Source organism: Lissotriton helveticus, chromosome 9 (genome assembly GCF_964261635.1).
Source record: "Lissotriton helveticus chromosome 9, aLisHel1.1, whole genome shotgun sequence".
NCBI classification, from domain to species: domain Eukaryota; kingdom Metazoa; phylum Chordata; class Amphibia; order Caudata; family Salamandridae; genus Lissotriton; species Lissotriton helveticus.
In genome coordinates, this window is record NC_136070.1 from 1,273,625,221 (window position 1) to 1,273,650,735 (window position 25,515).

General features: G+C 52.3%; 1 protein-coding gene across 2 annotated transcripts in view; it reads right to left on the minus strand.

Annotated features, from left to right (window-relative positions):
- Positions 1 to 383: 383 nt before the first annotated feature.
- JAGN1 (jagunal vesicle mediated transporter 1) overlaps positions 384 to 25,515 on the minus strand; it is a 123,429-nt gene continuing 98,297 nt past the window's right edge. The window contains exons 3-4 of one of the 2 annotated variants that reach the window (XR_013601155.1): positions 2,489 to 5,884; positions 384 to 2,396 (exon numbers count right to left, since the gene is read on the minus strand). Coding sequence is in view for 1 of the 2 variants with exons in the window: in XM_078661844.1 (XP_078517970.1) it covers positions 5,422 to 5,884 (463 nt within the window). In the remaining variant the exon portion in view is untranslated. Of the gene's footprint in view, positions 2,397 to 2,488; positions 5,885 to 25,515 lie in introns of those variants that run through there. The other variant, XM_078661844.1, reaches the window with a different exon arrangement.

The following is a 25,515-nucleotide window of genomic DNA, read 5'->3' on the forward strand; positions in this document are numbered from 1 at the left end:
GAGATCTTTTATTCCATGCCAGCTCCGAGCGTCTGAGTTGGTACTTATATCGTAAAATGCCATGCGCCGAATGAGCTCCCGCAGTAATCTCAGACCTTTGGAATAAGTGGACAAACCAGTTTAAGGACAGAGTCACATGACCCAAATGACCACCACAGACATGGTAAGCACAGAGGGCAGATATCTTGCTTGTGTCTGATGGAAATAAAACCCAGAAGAGGGCAGAACTTGAGAACTGTCCCCACTAACTGTGATATTTATCAAGGACAAAATCTTGGGGGGGGAAAAAGATATTCCCACTATGGCACAGAAGAAACTGGGAAGCTGCAGAAACAATCCATTTAATTTACAAATGTTCATTCAATTAAAACCGAAACTGCAGAGTTATTTATTTCCAGTCTTTTATTTGTGTTTTTTTTTACTTCCAATCCTAAATAACGCCCCATACACATGCAAAACGTCCAATTGCTAAATGTACGCAAGCAATGAGACCTTTCATGGCAAACCCAGTCTCAGGCTTACAGGAGGGGCTGTGGTCTGCCAAGCCATGGCATGCCCACTTACCTGGAGTTGAAAACAGACATGGGACAAAGTGTGACAGAGTCCTCACAGTATCCGCCTTTAACGACACCTGGTTGCATTTGGCACGCATCCCTTCACAACAACGTAAGCACAACTACTATCTCTGGAGAAGCAACATGCGAAAATCAAAGCATGCCAACGCCGCCTTCAGGAACAGCCTAGTCACATGTGATTAAGTTAGAACAAAATAGTAACATGTGAAAATACGAACATTGTTGCAACTTACAATGGTTAATATGATACAGAACTACACTGAATCATGTTACGACTGCGCACCATCAGACATATTAAAGTATTTATCGATGGATGACAAAACATGGACAGCATCCTTTTTTCTGAGATGGTCCAACATGAAATGAAATGAAATGAAATGAAAAGGGGTTTTGTTGAGCGCGACTGCTGCCCTTAGGCGTCCAAGCGCTAAGAAAGAAAGATAGTGCCTCAGGAAGCAACAGCTTGGAGAAGAGTTCAGTTGGTGAAGAGGAAGGTTTTAAGCTGTTTGCGAAAAGATAGCAGATTGGAATTCGATCTTAGATGTACCGGGAGTGAGTTACATGGTCACATCAGTAAACTGTCTGAAGTATTTCTGTGTCCCCCCCACTCCCTCCTTGCAGGCCACGTGGAAGAAGGTGCAGTGTTCCCCTTGACCCACCCAGTAGAACAGGAGAGGATGTAGGCTAACGGCTAGGGTGATCGACCTCAAATCTGGGGAACTGGGTTCGAGCCGCAGCAACGACGTTCAACATCCTGTGATTCTGGGCAAATCACTTCATCTCCCTGTGCCTAACAAAAAATAATTGTCCGTCTAACTAAACTGGTGCTCATGTAAAGCGCTCCGATACCAGAAACCTTTGGGTCAAGTTTGCGCTATATGAAACTCCAGAAGAAAAAAAAACATGCTATAATCACCCTATAAAACACTCCCAATGTACCGTACCGCCTGTGCTTGGGCAGTAGGGCGCACAGTCTCGCATGATAAACGTAGATCATGTTTACAATGATTTACGTTTATTTAAGGACCCAAGAAGAAATCTGCCAACAAATCTATGCGAAAGATGGGCAAAGCGCAAACATAGGGACCCCCCCCCATTAAAATGACAAGTCATCGCTCGCCGTGGCATCAACATTTCACCCCTAGATCTGCAGTGACAAGCACCAGCGGTCTGCCCCACACCCATCATCAATCTACAGGTGTATGTTCAAACCACGCATGCATTTACCACGCGTGCCTTTACAAAATGGTCCGAAACACAAATGCATCTTCACAACGCATTCCTTTATATGCAAATCGTTACAACGACGCGCCTTAGGGAAAGCAGTAGACTTTGCAATGGTATAATTTACTATTCCAGCTCCAGCCTGTGCAGCAGTAGGGAGAGTGTGGTACTTTAAGTCCAACATCTGTCCAACAACGCTTTCTCCAAGACAAGTCGCTGTAACGACTTGCGTGTTAAAGAAATGCATTGTAAAGATGCATTTGTGGTTCGGACTGCGTTGTAAAGGCACAGCATAGTTCGAGAGACGTTGTAAAGGCTGTTTCCCATAGAGAACAGACAGTAGATGATACTTTTCACCAAACATGCTACACACAAGGGCACACGTGTCACATTCCCCAGGTCCATGCTCCACCCCAGCAGACGGGGTGTCACCAGGCTGAGACTCCCCAGTATCCCGACTATGCCCTCCGTGGTACTCCTGGACGGGCCCAGAGATGCCCATCTGTGGATGCTCCCACACCGACAGCTGGGACATGCTGTGACGTCACTATCTACTGTCCCGGGACAGCATTTCCAGAGTCCTTGACTCTTGTTCAGCTATGAGATGCCCATTTAGTGTCTTAGCCCTCAAAGATAGGCACAACGTTATAAAAATGCTTCATGGCGGGTTTAGACACAAACAGAAGCGCAGCACTACGAAAGAGCAGTAAGCTGAAGAAATGAGGCTTAACATTTGTGGTTCAAGTAAAACGCTGAAGGCTGTGCACTTGGGGACACAATCACACTACAAGCAGGTGGTCTCTGGAGGGGATGTGTCACGGGTGGGAATCCAACCAGTGGCAAAGACTGTTCAGGGTACAGCTCCTGCCCTTGGATATACGACTGCCCCTCCCCGCCAAGCCCAGATTGAAAAGAAATTAAAATGAAAAAGCTGCAGTCATCGCTATGACTCCCACACCAGGCCTCAGACTCACAACAAGCTCCCAGGGTGCCACAATTCAGAAGCTGGGTGCACATTTAACCGCGGAAAAATACACTACTTGGGTGAGTCGAGGTGGAAGACCTCTCAGAAATCCTCCAGACTGGATGAAATTCACCGGCCAACCTCTCTCCTGAAACCGAACCCCAAAGCTGTGGGCAGGGGACACCCCTCCTTCAAAACATGAACAAAGGCTTAGAAATTACAACCAGCGGGCTTTGAAAGGGGTTGCTCGGCTGGGCTATTAGCACATAACGCGTGCTACTAATACAGATAATTATGTATACAATGGATGGAACCATTCCAGGCGTGGGGACGAATAAACTTATTATGTGGTTACCACACTGACAAGGACCGAGCCTGGAACACCCCACACACACATACCCCAAATGTGACTAGAATAGGCATCGCCTGCTGAGCACAAACCTCATCGGACCAGAAAACAGGTAACAAAGTTTTGTAAAGTTTTCCCAGACGCCTCCTTATGGGAAGGGCTGAACTAGCTGGTTTAAGTCAGGTGCCCCTTCAGTAGGGCAATGGAGGTCGCCTTGTGGTACATTACCAGCAGTTGGTAAGATTTAACCTGGCAATTTCCAATTAAAGTACTTTTTCTACGCAATAAAAGAAAGTTAACTTGCTTTTTGATGCTACAAATTCGCAATAATTACAAAATGTAATCAATGTGGGCTTTTGATTGATCTTGGTTAACAAAATATGGAGTTAGTTGCTGGTTTCTGAAATCCGTGATATTGGTGCAGCCTGATGGAAATAAAATCCCAGATGAGGGTGGGCCTTGAGGGGGTGATTTGTCATGATCGACAAATTCTTGGTTGATCAAGAATCATTTTTAATCACAACAAGGAGCTTAGAAGGAAAAATTGGCCATAGGTCGCCCTCCACTCAAAAGGCAAGTGGAGTATGGTTGGATAAGTAGTAACCAGACTCACTTTTTTTTTAGAGAACACAACTAACACGAAAGAAACAGAATAAAATTACATATCTGTGTTGCTTGTGTGTCATATATGTTTTTTGTGACACTATAGGTGTTGTTTGTCATTTATATTCTCTGCATTTTCGCAAAAACGTTTTGTTTGTTTTTTCTGGACACATTTTTCTTTAGAGCTTGATGGTGCCGATGATGAGATCAGGGCAATCCTGGTGAGTACCTGCCAGGTTCCCGTTGGTGGTGAGCCCGTGAGGTGCCATCTCGCTCACACACATTTTTTCTTTGTCTAGGTTTGACATCTGGGTTTGTTGTGGTGGTCTCACAACTGTTGTTTTATACAAGGGACTGGGCGAATTTTAAGCTAGGCACAGTGTTAAATGTACCTCCAACCCCGTAACTATAAAGTTGAGGAGGCGGTTGTAATGTTTTACAACATAAGATACATCAAAACAGGAACAGTGTAACGTGCCTTGGTGGTCTAGGTCATTTCTTGAGGAAGTGATTAAGAATCATCCCTCTAAAGGCCAGATTTATAGAGGACAAATTCTTGCAGAAAAAGGTATCCCCAATATAATGGCACAGAAGAAACCAGAAAGCTGCATCAACAACCCATTGCATTTACAAATGTGCATTGAATTAAAACCAAAACTGCACGGTTATTTATTTCCAGTCTTTTAATCTTTGTTTTTTCTTTAGACTTCCAATCCAAAATAACGCCCCGCCCACATGCAAAACGTCCAACTGCTAAATGTGTCCAATCAATGAGACCTTTCATGTCAAATCCAGTCTCAGGATTACAGGAGGGGGTGTGGCCTGCCAAGCTAAGACACGCCCACATACCTGGAGATGAAAACAGACATAGGACAATCAAAGTGTGCCGGGCCCTCCAGATAGAGTCCTTACGGAGTCTGACTTTGAACTACACCTGGTTGCTTTTGCTAGGCTTTTCTTCAAACTAGCGTACACACAACTACTGCCTATGGACAAGCAACATGCAAAAATCAAAGCATGCCAGCACCGCCTTCAGGAGCAGCCTAATCACATGTGATTAAACTAGAATCCCCTCCAGCCCTAAATCTGGGCTGGAGGGGATTGGCTCAAAAGGGAGGATTTCAAGGGCACCGCCCAGGACTGGCACGGATGTGTTAGTGGCACACATTGCATAACAGAATAACCCACTGACTGCCGGAGACCAGCTTCACACACAGCGCACATACAATAATCTGAACAAAAAACAACAGACATATCTGTGCTCTCATCAAAATTATAAGAATTTAAGTCCGAGGTTTAAAAACATTGCTGTTGTCCTCAGTGAAGGGCCACCGACCAAGCCCCAGAGGTATTGGGAGTCTCGTCACTGTACGCGTACACAGCGCTGGGTACTATGGCTTACTTAAAGAAATGCGCTATACGTGTTAAGACTGCTTGACCCACACCCATTTTATTTTACAATGTTCAATAAAACAGTTCTGAGTGGAGGAAGAATTGGAAGTGAGGGTGTAAGGGAGCTTGGTGGGCTGTTCTCAGTAGGAGTAGAAGTAATGCACCCACCCTCCCTCAAGCGCCTTGAGACCCTCTGGGTGAGTAGTGCGCTGTACAAATTTCTGAACTTGAACTTGAGTTAGCTAGATCTGAAGCGTGCAGAGCGCGTACAGGTGCGCGCACCCGGTGCGCGTTCCGCCAACCAATCCGCGCCCTCATTTCTTCTTCTTCTCCTGCGTACTTGTGAACCAAGAGTCCAGCAGCTTCTTGCTGTAGTAGATGGCCCAGCCATGGACCTGCACCGCCACCACCATGACCAGGTACATGACGGACACGGCGGAGAAGCCGAAGATGAAGCGATAGGCCTTGCCGTGCCGGTAGAGCTGCTGCGCCATGGGGAACATCTCCATGCTGCCGTAGATGAGCGGCGCAATCGAGCACAGGCCGGTGAGGATCATGGAGATGACCAAGTAGCTGATGTTGTTTCGGGGGAAGGACAGCAGGCCGAAGACCGAGGGGATGATGCTGAGCATGTAGGGGTACTGCCACTGGTAGGGCATCGCCACCAGGTCATGGGACACCAGCCTCAGGTGCGCCACACACATCTGGGTGGCCAGCACCAGCCAGATGAGCACGTGCACGTAGATGAGCCTCTTGATTTCAGACTTCAGGGATACGCTGAAACACAAAGACCAAAGTGTTAATTACTTCCGCTCGCCCACATGAAATGGTAGGGTGCACATAGGAGAGGAGGGCTGCTCAGATTTCTGCAGGGCGTATGCTCTGCCCCATGGATATGAAGCGTTACTGCTGGAAAGTAAGGGGGTTACGCTAAATCCTACTGCTGGAAAGTAAGGGGGTTACGCTAAATCCTATTGCAAGAAAGTAAGGGGGTTACGCTAAATCCTACTGCTGAAAGTAAGGGGGTTACGCTAAATCCTATTGCAAGAAAGTAAGGGGGTTATGCTAAATCCTACTGCTGGAAAGTAAGGGGGTTACGCTAAATCCTACTGCTGGAAAGTAAGGGGGTTACGCTAAATCCTAGTTCTGGAAAGTAAGGGGGTTACGCTAAATCCTAGTTCTGGAAAGTAAGGGGGTTACGCTAAATCCTACTGCTGGAAAGAAAGGGGGTTACGCTAAATCCTACTGCTGGAAAGAAAGGGGGTTACGCTAAATCCTACTGCTGGAAAGTAAGGGGGTTACACTAAATCCTACTGCTGGAAAGTAAGGGGGTTACACTAAATCCTACTGCTGGAAAGAAAGGGGGTTACGCTAAATCCTATTGCAAGAAAGTAAGGGGGTTACGCTAAATCCTACTGCTGGTAAGTAAGGGGGTCATGCTAAATCCTACTGCTGGAAAGTAAGGGGGTTACGCTAAATCCTACTGCTGGAAAGAAAGGGGGTTACGCTAAATCCTACTGCTGGTAAGTAAGGGGGTTACGCTAAATCCTACTGCTGGAAAGTAAGGGGGTCATGCTAAATCCTACTGCTAGAAAGTAAGGGGGTCATGCTAAATCCTACTGCTGGAAAGTAAGGGGGTTACGCTAAATCCTACTGCTGGAAAGTAAGGGGGTTACGCTAAATCCTACTGCTGGAAAGTAAGGGGTTACGCTAAATCCTACTGCTGGAAAGTAAGGGGGTTACGCTAAATCCTACTGCTGGAAAGTAAGGGGGTTACGCTAAATCCTACTGCTGGAAAGTAAGGGGGTTACGCTAAATCCTACTGCTGGAAAGTAAGGGGGTTACGCTAAATCCTACTGCTGGTAAGTAAGGGGGTTACGCTAAATCCTACTGCTGGAAAGTAAGGGGGTTACGCTAAATCCTACTGCTGGAAAGTAAGGGGGTCATGCTAAATCCTACTGCTGGAAAGTAAGGGGGTTACGCTAAATCCTACTGCTGGAAAGTAAGGGGGTTACGCTAAATCCTACTGCTGGAAAGTAAGGGGGTTACGCTAAATCCTACTGCTGGAAAGTAAGGGGGTTCCCTAATTCGTACTGCTGGAAAGTAAGGGGGTTACGCTAAATCCTAGTTCTGGTAGCAATTTCTGGGCTGTAACTGGGATGAGGGGAACCCAGGGAAACATGCTGAACCCTAGTGTCATTTCCAGACACAGGACATAATTCAGCAGTGTCCGCAAGTCGTCTGCATTCCATTCGGAGCAGTACCTGCAGGCAACACTGACTCCTATTGGGGACCAAAGCAAAGGCCTGATTTAAAAGACAATCAGCCCTTCTTTGTGCAGGTATCATGTTAACTGGGAGCCATCTGAAGCCTAACACAGTTTATCACTTCACAAGTATTTTAGAGAAACTGTGACTTGGAGGCAGGTTTTAGACTTTTTTCAACCCCCTCTGTAAAAGATGTGTACGCACTGTAAAAATGCAAGATTTATCCGTGTGTGAGTAATTTCAGTAAAACGATTTAAATGGCACCTGTAAATTTTTTTATGGCACTACTCATCCCAGTGTAGGGTGTTAAGAGTGCTTTGCATCACACACGGAGACACAATAAATCATATAAATGTGTAACTGAATGTACAGAAAAGACCATGAGGGTTATAAGGTGTAGAGATTATATTTCAGCCATACTTGTAGACATTATATGTTAAGAGTGAATGGTCGGGAAAGACACCTAGTCCGGATGTACAATGTATTGCAGTAACTGTGGTTGTCTGTACTAACAAGACTTTTCCCTCTTTTCAACCTTAGAATAACAGATTCTAAAAAGAAACAAAAAGGATATAACCCCATAACTTGCAGTTATGTGACAAAATAATGTTGGTGTCACAAGCAGGAGTCCTTTTACATAGCTACATAAAATACAAATCTGTGATATGCATGTTACGGGATGTGCTTAGCAGGAGGAACATTAACCCGCTCTGCTACTTTAGGGGTCAAAACTGTGACTGGGCAACGCACAGAACTCTCCCAGAGCTCTGCTAACTACTAGAGTTATTTTACCCTATAATAATCCTCAACTTTACTGGGCACACAAGGATCTCTGCAGCAGGTGCCTTAACCCTGTAAGATATTTTAAAACGCAGTCTCTTCGTGACCAATTAAGTAATCTAGAACAGATTTACTGTCACATATGTCCTTGTTATCAATGTCTCTGCAGCTGATATTTCAAAAATAAACACACAAGTTGGCCGTCACTCAGCTTTTCACGCCCCACCCCACGTCACTCCACCCCCTTTCCTCTGCCACTCCGTGACGCACGGTCTATGAGCTGCCAGGGGCTCAGTGCCCAGTAACTCGGATTTCAACACCTGCTGAACCAGTTTCTGACTCAATACCTCATTTAAAAACAGTCAACAAGGGAAGGCCTGCAGCCTTGGAATGCCAGCGCTGCACAGGGACAGTGTGTTCTAGAATAATCTACCCTCTCCTGCAGTACGGATCGTGGCAATGCTCAAAATACAACGTGCATCGCCAACAGGTCACTATAATGGATAAAAGATGCGCCTACTCGTCCTTTTCTGGTGGCTTCGTAGCGCTAGCCATGCAGCAAGCGCCTGACGTTCAAGAATAGAAGGAAGTAAATGCAGCAGGTCAAACAGCAAAAGACTCAGGTGTGCGAGTCTGTAGTGTAACCCCTGACCTATGACACCCTCCCAGCTCGACTTCAATACAGACCTGTTCTGGTGAAATCCATAGGCGACACTAACCGGCAAACAGCAGCATGGAGACTGAGTTTATGTAATATGGAATGGACCGTCTCATCACTAGTTGCCCTGCAGCGCCCTCGGGTGGCTGACGTGCGCATTACTGCTTTGGCGGCACTTCTGCTAGGGACACACTAAGACATAATGCATTGTATTTAGGGCTCCCTGTTTTCCGTTTTTACGGATTTTTACAGATAAATAAAGACACAAACAATGTGTTGCGTCTCTGTATTTATTTTTTAAAGTGGATAAATACAGAAAATTGGGCTCTCTGTGCTGTCTTTCCTGAATTATGGGCCAGGAGCTGAGCAGATGGACAGCATGGGAAATAAAAAAACAGGATGACATTTTTTAAATATTGGCATGTGTCAACATACATTTATGGTATATGCTAGTATTGGATGTACTGTTATGTAATATTTGACAGCTTAAATAGCTAAAACACGACAGACATCGCAGTATAAGTGCGCGTCTATCAGTTAAACAAATATGGAAATGTACAGTTTTTCAACTTCATGTATACACAAAACACTAAATAAATATGGATAAATACAGATAAAATGGGCAAAAAATAAATATGGATAAATACAGACGGAAATGTTAAAAAAATAAATACTATCAAACCAGGAGCCCTAATTGTATTGTACTGTAGCGTCTCTAGGGCACACTTTTTTTTGCAGGTTTATATGGCGCAAACTCGACCCGAAGGTCTTGGAGAGCTGTACATGAGCACCAGTTACGTTACACAAGGACACATTCATTTTTTTGGTAGGCACAAGGAGATTAAGTGATTTGCCCAGAATTACAGGATGTGGAATCGACACCGAGATTCGAATCTTGGGTTCCCAGCTCCAAAGTCAGGAGTCTAGCCGTTAGACCACATCCTCTACATTACCCCTTTGTGGGACACTGCGCAGCCAGGACATTTCTCGAGTCCTTAGATGTGCGCTGGGAACAGCAGGAGACTCCTCAAGACCTGGCTCTTCAAACCGTAGCAGCGTTCCCCCACCCCCTTAGCGCCTTGAGACCCTCACGGGTATGTAGTGCGCTTTACAAATGCTATGATTGATTGTAGAGTCACGTACAAACCCCGACCATAGCTCAGCTTTTTAACCAACTAAAATAAAAAAAATCTAGGGAAAAAAATAACCCCAGAAAAAAAAGATGCGACTAAACAAAAATATTTAAATTCAATTAAAAAAAACCTTACCCTTTTTGGGTGCAGCACCAAAAATATGGAATGTCAGGCCAAATTAAAAGCAAGTATAAGAAAAGGGAAAAGAAGACTTTGGGGAAAATATAAGGTAGAGTCACTCCATAACCTCCAGAAACTAAGGAAAAAATATAAAATGATCAGAGATAAATAAAAGAACATATGAAGAGAGCTGCTGGGTAAAAGGATTGGCAGCAACAGAATCCAAAGATATAAAAGGACGTTGGAAGTTGGTCCAAGACAGTTTCGGCAAAATGCAGGGGTCCTTGAATTGTGTAGTACCTGAAGACGATTGGGGAAGGTATTTGGGGGAAATATATGGAAAATGGCCCGTAACAGAGAGGTTGAGAACTACATTCTGACCAGGTGCAAAGGAGGATATTAAGGAACACTTCACAACTAGTAATGCTAAAAAGATTATATCTAATTTAACCTTGACCCGAGACGCAGGTGCAGAGAACCTCCCTGCAGTGATTATAAAGACCCGGCCAGAGTGATGGGCAGAATTCTTCTTACAAAATGTTCCTTGGTATACTTACCTCAGGTCATATACCAGAAAATTGGAGAGGAGCAATTATAAGACCTATTCACAAACGAGGAGATATAAAAGCCCCGAAGAATTATAGATGAATTAACCTACTGGATGTAGGGAAAAGGTATTTGCTAAAATAGTTTTGGAAAGACTTAGGACTGTGTAGAAGCGAATCAGAGAGTGCCCCCGGGGGGGGCAGGGTTTAAGGAGGGCCACTCTACAGTCTATCACTGTTTTGCACTCGGGTCCATTGCTTTGAAGTCTCTGGAGCAGAGGGGCAGTTTGTTCTGCTGCTTTGTAGACTTTCGCTCAGCATTTTATCTAGTGGACAGTAAGTTGTGGGAGGCGTTGATTAGATACAACATCCCAAAAAGACCTGCTGATGATAATTCAAGCGCTACATACCTGTAATTGGGCGCAAGTAATTCTCGATATAGAGGAAACCCTATTGTAGAAAATCCCATATTGGAAATGGGCTAAGACAGGAATGCATTTTGGACCCCCTACTTTTTCCCTATTCATTGCAGATTTAACCTCAGTTTTGGGCACTGGAGGGGTGCCAGCCCAAAGCTAAATGGAAAACATATTGCATGTATACTGTATGTGAATGATCTCGTAATAATACAGAGATAGGCCTGCAAAGAAAGTAGAAAACGTTTAATGAATATTGCAGTTTAAAAAAAAACTTGTAGTAAATATGGATAAGACAAAAGGTATTGAGCTTTGACTAAAGAATAATAAGGTTCCGTTGGTTTTTGGGCTCCACGAAGCTGGAAAATATAAACGAATATAGGTACCTAGGAATGTGGTTTGAGAAAAAAAGATTGAATTTGCATACCCACCTAGAAGCATTACGTTTAAGGGCTCTTGCTTCGGTCAGTGGTCTGAAAAAAATGTAACAGACTCTATGGCGATATGTCTGACAGACCCGTTGTAAAGGTTAAAACAGCCATGATACCACCACAGTTTCAATATGGAGCAGAAATGCTATATCTGAGTGGTAAAAATAGATGGGATGCCGAAGAGGGCAAAGGTTTGAAACATGTATTATCGTTGTCCAAGACCTCCCTCAATGGTTCAGGCAGTAAGACTGGAAATCGGAATGATATCATGGGATATAATGGCGTGTATGGCGCCATTAAGATTCTGGCATCGCCTGGGCTGTGGGGAAGAGGACAAAATATCACAATGGTGTAGAAATGAGATAGTGCAGAGTGAGCTGAAGAGGGCAAAGGGGACAAGGGAAGCCATAACTAAAGCCTGTAGGGTTATGAGGATCAAGTTGTGCCTGCAGAATTTACAAATTGGGACCGACAAGAGAGAACTCCGGGCTCATGGGAGAGAAATCTCTCGAGATCTTGATCAAGAATACCTCATGAGAAAAAAGGCAGTATGTTTTATGGCTAATTTATGGCAAAATGAACAACATTTCCCTTATATTGATATACTCCCCTGTCTGTGGATAAGAAGAGAATTACTAAGGATAAGAATTGGTATTAACCACCGTTATGCTAACATTATCATGTGGTTTGCAATCTCATGTTTTATATTCCCATTCTGCATGCACCCCCGCCATCTAGTGGCCGAGCTGGAAATTACAGCCAACTGGTTTTGTACCAGAGAGTGCCTGGAGCTTCGGCTCTGGGAGAGGAAATCACCAGGTGCAATGTGTGGCCTGCCCAAGAGTGTAATGTTCAACTAGAAGTAGCCCAGACCGAGGGGTGAGATCTAGTGTGGGAAAGAGCGGGTGTGTGAGCTCCCATGGACTAGAACCTGCAGCCAGTCATCCTGCAAATATTTGAAGGCAAAAGAATGGACATCAACAACGAACACAGCGTGGACCAAGGCCCACAGAGGTAGGTCTAAAGCTAGTGAACCAGAAGGATGTACGTATGTAAGCGACACGTAGCACAGACCAAGTCCCACCCACTAGAGCGCCAGACACAGTGAGGGGTGCACTGAGGGCGGGGCAAGAGAGCGCCAGACACAGTGAGGAATGTACAGAGGGGGAGGCGAGAGAGCGCCAGACACAGTGAGGGATGTACAGAGGGCGAGGCAAGAGAACGCCAGACACAGTGAGGAATGTACAGAGGGGGAGGCGAGAGAGCGCCAGACACAGTGAGGAATGTACAGAGGGGGAGGCGAGAGAGCGCCAGACACAGTGAGGGATGTACAGAGGGTGAGGCAAGAGAGCGCCAGACACAGTGAGGAATGTACAGAGGGCGAGGCAAGAGAGCGCCAGACACAGTGAGGGATGTACAGAGGGCGAGGCAAGAGAACGCCAGACACAGTGAGGTATGTACAGAGGGCGAGGCAAGAGAACGCCAGACACAGTGAGGTATGTACAGAGGGCGAGGCAAGAGAGCGCCAGACACAGTGAGGGATGTACAGAGGGCGAGGCAAGAGAGCGCCAGACACAGTGAGGGATGTACAGAGGGCGAGGCAAGAGAGCGCCAGTCACAGTGAGGGGTGTACAGAGGGTGAGGCAAGAGAACGCCAGACACAGTGAGGTATGTACAGAGGGCGAGGCGAGAGAGCGCCAGACACAGTGAGGGATGTACAGAGGGCGAGGCGAGAGAGCGCCAGACACAGTGAGGGATGTACAGAGGGCGAGGCAAGAGAACGCCAGACACAGTGAGGTATGTACAGAGGGCGAGGCGAGAGAGCGCCAGACACAGTGAGGTATGTAGATAGGGTGAGGCAAGAGAACGCCAGACACAGGGAGGGATGTATGAGGGTGAGGCAAGAGAGTGCCAGACACAGCGAGGGATGTACAGAGGGTGAGGCAAGAGAGTGCCAGACATAGTGAGGGATATACAGAGGGCGAGGCAAGAGAGCGCCAGACACAGTGAGGGATGTACAGAGGAGGAGGCAAGAGAGTGCCAGACACAGTGAGGGATGTAGATAGGGTGAGGCAAGAGAACGCCAGACACAGGGAGGGATGTATGAGGGTGAGGCAAGAGAGTGCCAGACACAGTGAGCGCTGTACAGAGGGCGAGACAAGAGAGCACCAGACACAGTGAGGGATGCACAGAGGGCACAAGAGAGCGCCAGACACAGTGAGGGATGCAAAGAGGGCAAAAGAGAGCGCCAGACACAGTGAGGGATGGACAGAGGGTGAGGCAAGAGAGCGCCAGACACAGTGAGGGATGTAGATAGGGTGAGGCAAGAGAACGCCAGACACAGGGAGGGATGTATGAGGGTGAGGCAAGAGAGTGCCAGACACAGCGAGGGATTTACAGAGGGTGAGGCAAGAGAGTGCCAGAAACAGTGAGGGATATACAGAGGGCGAGGCAAGAGAGCGCCAGACACAGTGAGGGATGTACAGAGGGTGAGGCAAGAGAGCGCCAGACACAGTGAGGGATGTACAGACGGCAAGGCAAGAGAGCGCCAGACACAGTGAGGGATGGACAGAGGGTGAGGCAAGAGAGCACCAGTCACAGTGAGGGATGTATGAGGGTGAGGCAAGAGAGCACCAGACACAGTGAGGGATGTACGAGGGTGAGGCAAGAGAGCGCCAGACACAGTGAGGGATGTACAGAGGGCGAGGCAAGAGAGCGCCAGACACAGTGAGGGATGGACAGAGGGTGAGGCAAGAGAGCACCAGTCACAGTGAGGGATGTACAGAGGGCGAGGCAAGAGAGCGCCAGACACAGTGAAGGATGGACAGAGGGTGAGACAAGAGAGCACCAGACACAGTGAGCGCTGCACAGAGGATGAGACTAGAGAGCGCCAGACACAGTGAGGGATGTGCAGAGGGTGAGACAAGAGAGCGCCAGACACAGTGAGGGATGTACAGAGGGTGAGGCAAGAGAGCGCCAGAAACAGTGAGGAATGTACAGAGGGTGAGGCAAGAGAGCGCCAGAAACAGTGAGGAATGTACAGAGGGTGAGGCAAGAGAGCGCCAGAAACAGTGAGGAATGTACAGAGGGTGAGGCAAGAGAGCACCAGACACAGTGAGCGCTGCACAGAGGATGAGACTAGAGAGCGCCAGACACAGTGAGGGATGTGCAGAGGGTGAGACAAGAGAGCGCCAGACACAGTGAGGGATGTGCAGAGGGCGAGGCAAGAGAGCGCCAGACACAGTGAGAGATGTAAAGTGGGGTGAGGCAAGAGAGCGCCAGACACAGTGAGGGATGTACAGAGGGTGAGGCAAGAGAGCGCCAGACACAGTGAGGAATGTACAGAGGATGAGACTAGAGAGCGCCAGACACAGTGAGGGATGTACAGAGGGTGAGACAAGAGAGCGCCAGACACAGTGAGGGATGTGCAGAGGGCGAGGCAAGAGAGCACCAGACACAGTGAGGGATGTACAGTGGAGGAGGCGAGAGAGCGCTAGACACAGGGAGGGATTTACAGAGGGTGAGGCAAGAGAGCACCAGTCAGAGTGAGGGATGTATGAGGGTGAGGCAAGAGAGCGCCAGACACAGTGAGGGATGTACAGAGGGCAAGGCAAGAGAGTGCCAGACACAGTGAGGGATGGACAGTGGAGGAGGCGAGAGAGCGCTAGACACAGGGAGGGATTTACAGAGGGTGAGGCAAGAGAGCGCCAGACACAGTGAGGGATGGACAGAGGGTGAGGCAAGAGAGCACCAGTCACAGTGAGGGATGTATGAGGGTGAGGCAAGAGAGCACCAGACACAGTGAGGGATGTACGAGGGTGAGGCAAGAGAGCGCCAGACACAGTGAGGGATGTACAGAGGGCGAGGCAAGAGAGCGCCAGACACAGTGAGGGATGGACAGAGGGTGAGGCAAGAGAGCACCAGTCACAGTGAGGGATGTACAGAGGGCGAGGCAAGAGAGCACCAGACACAGTGAGGAATGTACAGAGGATGAGACTAGAGAGCGCCAGACACAGTGAGGGATGTACAGAGGGTGAGGCAAGAGAGCGCCAGACACAGTGAGGGATGTGCAGAGGGTGAGACAAGAGAGCGTCAGACACAGTGAGGGATGTACAGAGGGCGAGGCAAGAGAGCGCCAGACACAGTGAGAGATGTACAGAGGATGAGGCAAGAGAGCGCCAGACACAGTGAGAGATGTAAAGTGGGGTGAGGCAAGAGAGCGCCAGACAGTGAGGAATGTACAGAGGGTGAGGCAAGAGAGCGCCAGACACAGTGAGGGATGTACAGAGGGTGAGGCAAGAGAGAGCCAGACTCAGTGAGGGATGTACAGAGGGTGAGGCAAGAGAGCGCCAGACACAGGGAGGGATGTACAGAGGGTGAGGCAAGAGAGCGCCAGACACAGGGAGGGATGTACAGAGGGTGAGACAAGAGAGCACCAGACACAGTGAGGGATGTACAGAGGGTGAGGCAAGAGAGCGCCAGACACAGTGAGGGATGTACAGAGGGTGAGGCAAGAGAGCGCTGGACACAGTGAGGGATGTACAGAGGGTGAGGCAAGAGAACGCCAGAAACAGTGAGGGGTGTACAGAGGGTGAGGCAAGAGAGCGCCAGACACAGTGAGCACTGTACAGAGGGTGAGGCAGGAGAGCGCCAGACAAGGTGAAGGATGTACAGAGGGTGAGGCAAGAGAGTGCCAGACACAGTGAGGGATATACAGAGGGCAAGGCAAGAGAGTGCCAGACACAGTGAGGGATGTACAGAGGGCGAGGCAAGAGAGCGTCAGACACAGTGAAGGATGTACAGAGGGCGAGGCAAGAGAGTGCCAGACACAGTGAGGGATGTACAGAGGGCGAGGCAAGAGAGCACCAGACACAGTGAGGGATGTACAGTGGAGGAGGCGAGAGAGCGCTAGATACAGGGAGGGATTTACAGAGGGTGAGGCAAGAGAGTGCCAGACACAGTGAGGGATGTACAGTAGGGTGAGGCAAGAGCGCCCGACACAGTGAGGAATGTACAGAGGGTGAGGGAAGAGAACGCCAGACACAGCGAGGGATGTACAGAGGGTGAGGCACGAGAGCATCAGACACAGTGAGGGATGTAGAGAGGGCGAGGCAAGAGAGCGCCAGACACAGTGAGGGATGTACAGAGGATGAGACAAGAGAGCGCCAGACAGTGAGGGATGTACAGAGGGTGAGACAAGAGAGCACCAGACACAGTGAGGGGTGTACAGAGGGTGAGGCAAGAGAGCGCCAGACACAGTGAAGGATGTACTGTGGGCGAGGCAGGAGAGTGCCAGACACAGTGAAGGATGTACAGAGGGCGAGGCAAGAGAGCGCCAGACACAGGGAGGGATGTACAGAGGGTGAGGCAAGAGAGTGCCAGACACAGGGAGGGATGTGCAGAGGGCGAGGCAAGAGAGCACCAGACACAGTGAGGGATGTACAGTGGAGGAGGCGAGAGAGCGCTAGACACAGGGAGGGATTTACAGAGGGTGAGGCAAGAGAGCACCAGTCACAGTGAGGGATGTATGAGGGTGAGGCAAGAGAGCGCCAGACACAGTGAGGGATGTACAGAGAGTGAGGCAAGAGAGCGCCAGACACAGTGAGGAATGTACAGAGGGTGAGGCAAGAGAGCACCAGACACAGTGAGGAATGTACAGAGGATGAGACTAGAGAGCGCCAGACACAGTGAGGGATGTACAGAGGGTGAGGCAAGAGAGCGCCAGACACAGTGAGGGATGTGCAGAGGGTGAGACAAGAGAGCGTCCGACACAGTGAGGGATGTACAGAGGGCGAGGCAAGAGAGCGCCAGACACAGTGAGAGATGTAAAGTGGGGTGAGGCAAGAGAGCGCCAGACACAGTGAGGAATGTACAGAGGGTGAGGCAAGAGAGCGCCAGACACAGTGAGGGATGTACAGAGGGTGAGGCAAGAGAGCGCCAGACACAGTGAGGGATGTACAGAGGGTGAGACAAGAGAGCACCAGACACAGTGAGGGATGTACAGAGGGTGAGGCAAGAGAGCGCCAGACACAGTGAGGGATGTACAGAGGGTGAGACAAGAGAGCACCAGACACAGTGAGGGATGTACAGAGGGCGAGGCAAGAGAACGCCAGACACAGTGAGCACTGTACAGAGGGTGAGGCAGGAGAGCGCCAGACACGGTGAAGGATGTACAGAGGGTGAGGCAAGAGAGTGCCAGACACAGTGAGGGATGTACAGAGGGCGAGGCAAGAGAGTGCCAGACACAGTGAGGGATGTACAGAGGGCGAGGCAAGAGAGTGCCAGACACAGTGAGGGATGTACAGAGGGCGAGGCAAGAGAGTGCCAGACACAGTGAGGGATGTACAGAGGGCGAGGCAAGAGAGCAGCAGACACAGTGAGGGATGTACAGTGGAGGAGGCGAGAGAGCGCTTGTTGGACCCGGCCTCATGGCGTGGTCCTACCCCTCCCGCATGGCGGGCCCAGGACGACATTGGCCCTCCACCCAGCATCGGGCAGCCCTTTTGCCCGACACTGCACGCCCCAACATGGCTGGTCCGGCCACCATCCCGGACCCCCACTGCCGACCTGGCTCCATCGTGGGCCCCTCACGACCTAAGCACGAGGCCGCGCCCGACTCCATCTTGGGCCCACCACGTCACGACCACGTGGCCTCGGCCCCGGGCCAGGCCCCAGCGAAGCCCAGACATCGAGGCACCAAGATCCACCCAGGTGGTCGAGTGGCCACTCGACAGATCCCGGAGAAAGGGGTGTTTCGATGGCCCTCCAGCCGTCCCCGGACGCCTGGTTTCGATCGCCCTCCGGCCTCCCTGGGCGCTGGCTCCACCCCCCTGCTGGGTGTCTGGACACCATCATCCCGGCCCCTCTGACCCCCAGGCGCGAGGGTCCGGACATCAAAGGACTCCAGTCCTATATCTGGGCCAGCCCTGGATTAGGACGTCAGTTGTATCCTGGACCGGAAGCCCTGCTGACGCTGTCACGGCCGACACCAGAAGAACTCCTTGCCTGTAACCTGAAGAGACCCTGAGAGCCTGCTGGCTGCCGCGGCCCACCTTTGCTGACCCATCTTGAGAGCCTGCTGGCGCCGCCGCGGCCCACCTTTGCTGCACCATCTTGAGAGCCTGCTGGCGCTGCCGCGGCTGAACCATCTTGAGAGCCTGCTGGCGCTGCCGCGGCTGAACCATCTTGAGGGCCTGCTGGCGCTGCCGCGGCTGAACCATCTTGAGAGCCTGCTGGCGCTGCCGCGGCTGACCCATCTTGAGAGCCTGCTGGCGCTGCCGCGGCGCGACCTCTAGGAACCCCCGGCTCGAGGATTGAGAGCTGTGCGCAGGGTATCCCTTCCTGTATCCCTACCGAGACTGTCCCGCTACCCTGTCCTTTTTACGAGACTCTACAGATCCCTCGATCTGCCTGTATATACCGCTGAGACCCAGCAACCTTTATTCTTGATAAAGCCTAAGAACTTAACCTCTGGTGTGGTGTCCGTTTGTAGTGTTGTGGTTACTCTGCTGTACGATCCTAGGAGAGGGCCCTCTCCCAGGAGGCCTCTCGATAACGCTCGGCTACTTCTCGACGGAGGGGTGGACCTAGGGGTGGTCAGTCAGACATCTTCTGCCTCCCCCGGGGTCGCCTTTCTAACATTGGTGGCAAGCGACGGGATCCGAGCCGACGCAGATCGTACAGAGGGTGATTCACTCACTACCGAGAAAAACACACCACGACCATGACTACGCAAGAGACAAGACCGACTACGGAATTCCAGAAAGAGAAAATGGAAGATTACAGTCACAAAGAATTAAAACAATTCTGCAAAGATCTGGGCATCGCTACCACTGGGCTAAGCACCAAGGAAGACTTTAAATCAGCCCTACAAGCATGGGTGGACACCAATGACACTCCACCCTGGAATGAAGACAACCCGGGCCCGAGCGGACGCCCGGAGACCGACACGACCCCAGCGGGGGAGAGTCCCGCCAATCCAGACACGAGCCCCCACGAAGACGCCCGAGAGCAAGAGAGGAACCGGCTCCACGAGTTGGAGCTCGCCCGACTCCGGTTGGATGGAGAACTACAGCTGGAGGAAAGGAAAATCGCACTCGAGCAACGACGGCTAGAAGGAGACCTAGAAGAGAAGAGAAGACAAAGACCTCGATGAAAAGAGACTCATGCTCGAGCATGAGCGCGGCCTAAAAGAACTAGAACTCAAAGCCAAAACGAATGATGACAACGCCTCCGGGGGCAAGACCTCGCCCCCGCCCTTGGACACAAAGGTGCACATACCCAAGGATGTCGTCAAGGAATATTACAAGAACGACGACATCCAACAGTGGTTCAAAGCCTACGAGGTCGCCATGACCGCCCATCGAGTACCCCTCAAGGACTGGGGCGCCGGCCTGTGGGGGAAGTTCGTCAATGAGGGGAGAGACGCCCTGCTAGAGCTCCCCGACGCCGAGATGACCTCGTACGAGCACATGAAAACCGCTCTCCTCACTCGCTATGGACTCACCCCCGAGATGTACCGGCAGCGATTCCGAGACTGTAAAAAAATACCCGGTACCACTTGGGTGGAATACGTGAACTTTTACAGCAGAGCCTTCGAGGGGTGGATCAAAGGCAACAAGGTCAGCAGTTGGTCGACCTCTTTATATGGGAACATTTGTCCAACAACTGCTTCATCAAACTCCGGCAGCACCTCCTCGACAGCAAACTAACTGAGCCCCGAAAACTCGCTGTCGAGGCGGATAGATGGGTGAGCACCCGAGTCCCCCGGAGTCCGATGGGAGACTACGGCCGGGGATCCACCGACCACGGGGCGGCGGAGGAGGCCAGAGCAGGGGACGAGACACCCCCACGGGGTCCTCCCCTACCTCCACTTCACCAGCCCTGGGCCGAAGGGGGGTTCCCCATGCCCGACCCGGGCCCCGCCCGAATGGGACGTGCCACAGATGCCAGCGACAGGGTCACTACGCGAATGACCCCCTCTGCCCGATGAACCAGCGACCCGGCACCACCGGTCCTACCAACCGTCAGATCGCGGCCGCCGCCCTGGGGGAAGAAAGAGGCGAGGACGACGACAACGACCACTAGCAGGCCGAGTGGGAGCCCGCCGCTATGATCTTGGCATGCCTGGGTGATCGAGACATGGTCCCCCGAGACCCAATTCCAGGCAACACCCAGAAATATCGCCAATGGGTCACCATCAACGGCCGCCGGGCCGAAGCCCTCCGAGACACTGGAGCCAGCGTAACAGCGGTCCGACGCCACTTGGTGACCCCAGAGCAAGTTCTCCCCAATATCATGTGCCCGGTGCGGACGGCGGACAACTCCGAGAGTTTGTGCCAGATGGCCCACATCCCCTTCGAATGGGGAGGGGTGTCGGGTATGCTGAAGGTGACCGTCCGGGACGATGCCCCCGTGGACTGCCTCCTCGGGAACGACCTGGAAAGTTCCCCCTGGGCCAGCGTCGAGCGGAGAGAGCATCTGGGGATGCTAGGCCTTCCAGAGTGGGTCTGTGCGACCACCCGCTCCATGTCCGCCCGAGCCTTCGCCCCACCAGAGGATGCTCCAACCGAGGAACCAGAGTGGCCCGCACCACCACCGCCGCCGTCCCCGAGGACGCCGACCCTGAACCTGGCCCCCAGGGGCCCAACCATAAAGACCTCACCGAGCTCGGCCACCTTCCAGAACTAGCTCAATGGCGCCAAGAAGGTGGCCCCACCCGTGAACAATTCCGGCAGGAACAGAAAACATGTCCCTCCCTCGAGGGAATCCGACAACAAGCTGCCACTCAAGCCGCTGGAGGTCCCTTGGGGTCCCACTGGGTCTATTGGGACCACGACCTTCTCTACAGCGAGCAGAAAGTTGCCGAACTAGGGACCAGCCGAGTACTGGTCGTTCCCCTCCGTTTCAGAGACTTCCTCTTGAACTTGGCACACGACGTGCCCCTCGCCGGGCACCTAGGGCAGGATAAAACTTACAGCCGCCTGGTGACCCATTTCTACTGGCCAAAGATGCGCAACGATGTGCACAACCACTGCCGATCCTGTCCGACGTGTCAAGCCAGCGGGAAGAGCGGGGGAATAGTCAAGGCCCCACGCCAGCCCTTTCCTGTGGTCACCACCCCCTTCGAGAGAGTGGGGATCGACATTGTGGGACCCTTGGACCCCCGCACCTCTCAAGGGCACCGCTTCATCCTCGTCCTGGTGGACCATGACACCCGATATCCTGAGGCCATCCCCCTCCGGACCATCACGGCCCCAGTAGTAGGCCGAGCACTGATGGGGATCTTCTCCAGGGTCGGCTTCCCCCGGGAAGTCGTGAGTGATCGGGGTACAAACTTTATCTCCAAACATATGCGATCCCTGTGGCAACAGTGCGGGGTCACATATAAGTTCACCACCCCGTATCACCCCCAAGGAAATGGACTTGTAGAACGGTTTAACCGGACACTGAAGGGAATGATCAAAGGCTTAGACGAGCCCCTACGACGCAGATGGGACGTCCTGCTGCCCTGCCTCCTGTTTGCGTATCGAGAGGTACCCCAGAAGTCCCTGGGGTTCAGCCCCTTCGAACTATTGTATGGGCACCCGGTCCGATGCCCCCTCAGCCTGGTCAAAGAAGGCTGGGAGACGGCTGTCCGAGGTGCCCCACCAGATGTCTACCAGTACCTCCTGACACTCCGCAACCAGACTCGGAAGTTCCGGGAACTTGCAGAGGCCAACCTCGAGGCCAGTCAGGAGGAGATGAAACGCTGGTATGACCAGAACGCCTCATCCATTGAATTCGAGCCAGGCCAGCAAGTCTGGGTCATGTTCCCAGTTGAACCTTGCGCCCTCCAGGACAAATGGACGGGGCCCTTTAAAGTGGTGGAGCGCACGAGCCCCGTCACTTACCTGGTGGACCTGGAATCCCCCCGGAACCACCTCCGGGCTCAGCACGCTAACCGGCTCAAGCCACACTTCGCCCGCACGGAACTGAGTCTGCTGCTAGCGACCGATGACGGAGCTGAAGACGACTCCGAACCCGTACCAGATCTCATGAGCCTCACCGAGAAAGACGGCTCTGTCGAGGGGGTCATGCTCTCCTCTACCCTGACCCCAGAACAGCACCAAGACTGCCGGGGGCTGCTGGGGCAATTTGCAGACCTGTTCTCCCTCACCCCTGGAGTCACCCGGTGGTGTGTCCACGATGTGGACACCGGAGACAACCCGCCTGTAAGACACCGAGCTTTCCGAGTGCCCGACCGAGTTCGGCAAAGCATTCAATCCGAAGTGGCCAAGATGCTAGCTCTGGGGGTAGTCGAACCCTCCGACAGTCCCTGGGCCAGCCCGGTTGTCCTGGTCCCCAAAGCCACCGTCCCTGACGCACCCCCGGAGCTCCGGTTCTGTGTTGACTACCGGGGGCTGAATGCAGTCACCCGGACCGACGCCCATCCCATCCCACGGGCGGATGAACTGATCGATCGCCTGGGGGCCGCCAAATATCTCAGCATCTTCGACCTCACGGCGGGGTATTAGCAGATCGGCCTCACACCTAGAGCACAAGAGCGATCAGCCTTCTCGACCCCTGATGGCCACTACCACTTCAAAGTGATGCCCTTTGGCATGAAAAACGCCCCAGCCACCTTCCAGAGACTCGTGAACCGGGTACTGGCCGGACTCGAAGAATTCAGTGCCGCCTATCTCGACGACATTGCGGTGTACAGCCGCCACTGGGGTGAGCACCTGACCCACCTCCGGGAGGTCCTGTCAGCCCTCCGACAGGTCGGACTAACAATAAAGGCCAGCAAGTGCCAGATCGGCCAAGGGTCCGTGACGTATCTGGGACACCAAGTGGGGAGCGGCCTGGTGGCTCCCCTCCAGCCAAAGATTGACGCCATCCGGGCTTGGGAGCCCCCCGTCACCCAGACCGCCGTCCGAGCCTTCCTGGGGCTCACTGGATACTATCGGCGCTTCATAAAAGACTATGGAAGCATTGTGGGGCCCCTCACAGAACTGACCTCCAAGAGGCTACCCCAAAAGGTGCGCTGGACCCCAGAATGCCAAACAGCCTTCGAGGCTCTAAAGACTGCCATTTGCACCGCCCCTGTGCTCCAGGCCCCCCGACTACAGCCGAGAGTTTGTGGTCCAAACCGACGCCTCGGAACACGGCATTGGGGCGGTCCTCTCACAAGTGAACCCTGAGGGAATCGACCTTCCCGTTGCCTTCATCAGCCGGCGGCGGCTGGCCAGAGAACAGCGCTGGAGCACCATCGAGAGGGAAGCCTTCGCCGTTGTGAGGGCACTAAAGAAGCTCCGACCCTACCTCTTCGGCACCCACTTCCGGGTCCAGACAGACCACCGACCCCTGCGGTGGTTGATGCAGATGCGGGGAGAAAACCCGAAACTGTTGCGATGGTCCATCTCCCTGCAAGGGATGGACTTCACTGTGGAGCATCGCCCCGGCAACGACCACGCCAATGCTGACGGCCTGTCCCGATTCTTCCGCCTCGGCGAGGAGAATCCCCAAGAAGATGGGTGACTCTCCCCTGCCTTCAGCTGGGGGCGGGGGGGGGGGGGGGGGGGGGGGGACGCGTGTTGGACCCGGCCTCATGGCGTGGTCCTACCCCTCCCGCATGGCGGGCCCAGGACGACATCGGCCCTCCACCCAGCATCGGGCAGCCCTTTTGCCCGACACTGCACGCCCCAACATGGCTGGTCCGGCCACCATCCCGGACCCCCACTGCCGACCTGGCTCCATCGTGGGCCCCTCACGACCTAAGCACGAGGCCGCACCCGACTCCATCTTGGGCCCACCACGTCACGACCACGTGGCCTCGGCCCCGGGCCAGGCCCCAGCGAAGCCCAGACATCGAGGCACCAAGATCCACCCAGGTGGTCGAGTGGCCACTCGACAGATCCCGGAGAAAGGGGTGTTTCGATGGCCCTCCAGCCGTCCCCGGACGCCTGGTTTCGATCGCCCTCCGGCCTCCCTGGGCGCTGGCTCCACCCCCTGCTGGGTGTCTGGATACTATCATCCCGGCCCCTCTGACCCCCAGGCGCGAGGGTCCGGACATCAAAGGACTCCAGTCCTATATCTGGGCCAGCCCTGGATTAGGACGTCAGTTGTATCCTGGACTGGAAGCCCTGCTGACGCTGTCACGGCCGACACCAGAAGAACTCCTTGCCTGTAACCTGAAGAGACCCTGAGAGCCTGCTGGCGCTGCCGCGGCCCACCTTTGCTGACCCATCTTGAGAGCCTGCTGGCGCTGCCGCGGCCCACCTTTGCTGCACCATCTTGAGAGCCTGCTGGCGCTGCCGCAGCTGAACCATCTTGAGAGCCTGCTGGCGCTGCCGCGGCTGACCCATCTTGAGAGCCTGCTGGCGCTGCCGCGGCTCGACCTCTAGGAACCCCCGGCTCGAGGATTGAGAGCTGTGCGCAGGGTATCCCTTCCTGTATCCCTACCAAGACTGTCCCGCTACCCTGTCCCTTTTACAAGACTCTACAGATCCCTCGATCTGCCTGTATATACCGCTGAGACCCAGCAACCTTTATTCTTGATAAAGCCTAAGAACTTAACCTCTGGTGTGGTGTCTGTTTGTAGTGTTGTGGTTACTCTGCTGTACGATCCTAGGAGAGGGCCCTCTCACAGGAGGCCTCTCGATAACGCTCGGCTACTTCTCGACGGAGTGGTGGACCTAGGGGTGGTCAGTCAGACATCTTCTGCCTCCCCCGGGGTCGCCTTTCTAACAGCGCTAGATACAGGGAGGGATTTACAGAGGGTGAGGCAAGAGAACGCCAGACACAGTGAGGGATGTACAGAGGGCGAGGCAGGAGAGTGCCAGACACAGTGAAGGATGTACAGAGGGCGAGGCAAGAGAGCGCCAGACACAGTGAGGGATGTACGGAGGGTGAGGCAAGAGAGTGCCAGACACAGTGAGGGATGTAGAGAGGGCGAGGCAAGAGAGCGCCAGACACAGTGAGGGATGTACAGAGGGCGAGGCAAGAGAGTGCCAGACACAGTGAAGGATGTACAGAGGGCGAGGCAAGAGAGCGCCAGACACAGTGAGGGATGTACAG